At 38.3% G+C, this 3,435-nt stretch overlaps 1 protein-coding gene across 1 annotated transcript; it reads left to right on the forward strand.

Moving 5' to 3' along the window:
• The first annotated feature begins 313 nt into the window (after positions 1-313).
• On the forward strand, positions 314-1,252 carry LOC133107426 (olfactory receptor 10R2-like). The gene has a single exon (XM_061216415.1). It carries the CDS (start codon positions 314-316, stop codon positions 1,250-1,252), a length of 939 nt encoding a protein of 312 aa, XP_061072399.1.
• Positions 1,253-3,435: the final 2,183 nt, after the last annotated feature.

The raw sequence follows: 3,435 nt of genomic DNA on the forward strand, positions 1-3,435 counted from the left end.
TTGTCCCCTTAATCTTAATAACTGGTGGAATCACCTTTAGCAACAACAACTATATCCAGAAATGCAAAGCAAATTGAAGACTTCTATAAAGATAAAAAAATTAAGCATAATGTAGAAATAATTCATCACACTACCAGTTATGACACCTAGTAATTAAGGCAGACTATTTATCACAATTAAATACTGTTTATTAATGATATGATTGTGGAATTACCTTGTAGTCTTGTGTAATTCCTGCAATCATTTAATAAGTTTTAACAGGTGTTTTGTGACCTTCAGGATTCTCCAGAGGACAGTTAGCACCTGTACGCAGATGGAAAATGGAACTTTCTCATCTCATTTATACCTGTCCGTGTTCCAGGACTACCTTTACCTGAACTATATTTTCTTTGTCTTAACAGCCACACTGTATTTTGTAATAATGTTTTTCAATGTCATTATCATTGTAGTTATAATCAGAAACAGAGCACTGCACCAGCCCATGTATATCTTTATTTCTTGCCTGTCAGTGAATTCCCTGTTTGGCACTTTGGGATTCTATCCAAGGTTCTTCATTGATCTACTTTCTGTCTTTCACACAATATCTCATCCTGCGTGTTTGATTCAAATTTTTGTCATTTACACCTACGCTATGTGTGAATTCACCATTTTAACTGTAATGGCGTATGATAGGCATGTTGCAATCTGTGAGCCCTTGAAATACAGCAGTATAATGACTCTAAAAGCCACTGGTACACTGGTGGCGATTGCCACCATATACCCCATAATTTGTATGTGTGTAATTGTCTCAATTACCGCCAGATTACCATTGTGCGGCAATGAAATAGCAAGAGTGTACTGTGCAAACTGGTCTGTCGTTAGGCTATCATGCATAGTCACAACAGTTAACAACATTGTAGGCTTTTTCGTCACTGTAACTACAGTTTTTATACCCTTGGGCTTTGTATTGTACTCATACATAAACATTTTGGCTGTTTGTTATAAAAGCTCCAAGGAATTCAGGAAAAAAGCACTGCAAACTTGTCTCCCTCACATAGTGACTTTTGTCAATTACTCAATAACTATGTTTTGTGAGATCATGATAAGTCGATTTGAACTTGGGAATGACCTGCAGATTTTGGCGATCATTCTATCATTAGAATTTCTTATAATTCCCCCGGTTTTAAATCCCCTCATTTATGGTCTAAACTTACCAGACATACGAAAGAGAATTATTCATTTATTTCAAAAGAAAGACACTATACTGGCTTAATATTTGCAGTGGGAAAAGCAATCAATAGATACAGTATGCAATGCATATTACCAATTTCTTACTACCAAGGTCAAGCCCCAGTGTTATGTTCTGTCCATGTCATTGCTCAATTGCTTCCATTACCACATCATACAATATAATTTTCACCGAATTCATAAGGCTGCATCCTCAGACTTTATTGTACCTGTAAACCTTTTTGATTTTTGTGTAAAGAAGTATGAAGTATGGAATTAAACAGTTCCCCATTAGTTATTGATCTGCAAGTTGTCATGCATGTGGAATGTTTATTTGCTTTTGTACATTACTTGCCAACAACATGCAGAGAGCAGCATGTTGCTTTGATTGTTTGCCATTGAATAAAAATAAAACCACACTCCTCAGATGACGTTTCTCGATCTGTCACACCCACACAGACAGGTAACCACCAAAAACCAAGGAACAGATTCCAGGAACTCCAGACAAGATGGCAACAGCAGGTCCAATAAGTGACTATTTATTTACCATGGCCTTGAAGCACTGGCACGTTGGATCCCAAACGATTTATAAACAACAGACGCAGAATATGCAATCAACACCTTCCACTTCTGCTCTGTACACTCCACCAGGACAGTATTCCCACCTTTAACAACACTGAGCGAGCATACACTCCACTGGGACATTATTCCCACATTTAACAACACTGAGCTAGCAGAGCAGTGTGGGTTCCAGATGCAACAACACTAACATCAACACCATTTTCTGATTTGTGGGATTTAAAGGTCAGGCAATCAACCTTTTTTCTTTTATCATAAATCTTTCAGTTAAGGAGAATGGATCCGCCACTGATGAATAATCACACTTCATACAAGTTTGGTCTTTCTTCTTTTTTTGTTAGTGAAGACAAGAGTTTATTTTGGTAAGCCTATTGTTTAGCCTGTCTCTATAACTATTTTATTTCTTATTTCTCAGCCTCATTATGGCTTCCTTGACTGTCATTTAGCAATAAGAGACTAACAGAATAACAGGAAAACAGACCTGCTACGGTGTCACCGCTGTCTGCACCATGTCCATGAAGACATACTTACATCAGTTTAACTTTGTTTTACATTGACCATGACGATGAGAACAGGCTTCTTTTTTTCTTTTTTTCAAAAAACCAGGTAGTAACAAGCATATAGCCCCAGGAGTCAATAGGAAACACTTTTTTAAAAGAAGCATGGATCCCTGGTCTGGCATTACAGACACAGTAAAGCTTTCCTCCTCACATATGGCAGTTTAGTATGACAGCACTCTAGCAGCATTTTCCATCATGCGTACAACAGCTCCCAGGTGACTATTTTCATGTGAGAAATCTTCCGGCACACACACTCATTCCCATGATATTCCCACAGCACAGAGGTACAGAAGTATCCCTTCCTCGCTAATCCCATAATTGTTACCAAACACATCATTCTCCTCTGTTCAGAACCTGGTACTGGGAACTTTCCCAAGCTATCATGTTTCACATGGCTGAAAGCAATTACTGCGTCACTAACCCCTTGAGAAAGAAACCTCAGAAAAGAGGACGAACAGTACAAGCCTGTGGAGCTCTCGGGAGCTACATAATTATTGATAAAAGTCTGAGAAAGGATGTTTCACACCAGAAAATACTAAACTGTTAATTGGGGACCAAGCAGCGAAGCTGTGTAGGCACACAGTGTGTTTCCATCTTTTCTTATTATTCATCATCATCATCATCATCATCATCATCATCTTTTTCTTCCGGCTAGGGTGTCTATGACAGCCCCTAGAAATGTGGGGTAAAATGTTTTGAAATTTGGCACTTGGCTTTTCACCAAGATTCACGCCTTCCACCTCGAGCTGTCTAGCGCCAGCAACAAGTCAAATTTGGAGGTACGTTTATGCATGTTTTGAGCCGTGCGCCAAGGTCAACGCATTGACGTCAATTTCCACCATATAGGATTTTCAGAATCTTTTTTTTATTTTTATCACAGGCCATTTTGTCCAATCTTCACCAAATTCATGTTCAGACCAAGTCTCACAATTCTTTTTACAATTTTATGAAAGGTATCAAAATGGACATAAATGTACATCATAGAAAATCACGTTATGATTGTTCTGGACAATGCAAACACGTCTTCTTATGGAAGACAATGACAATGATTAGCAGTCAAATACATGCAATGTCCTGATCCTAATCACCT

This window comes from Conger conger, chromosome 13, assembly GCF_963514075.1.
Source record: "Conger conger chromosome 13, fConCon1.1, whole genome shotgun sequence".
NCBI lineage: Eukaryota > Metazoa > Chordata > Actinopteri > Anguilliformes > Congridae > Conger > Conger conger.

What these genes read in the sequence shown, in the direction of transcription:
- LOC133107426 (XM_061216415.1), top strand. Translation starts at nt 314, where the DNA reads ATGGAAAATGGAACTTTCTCATCTCATTTATACCTGTCCGTGTTCCAG.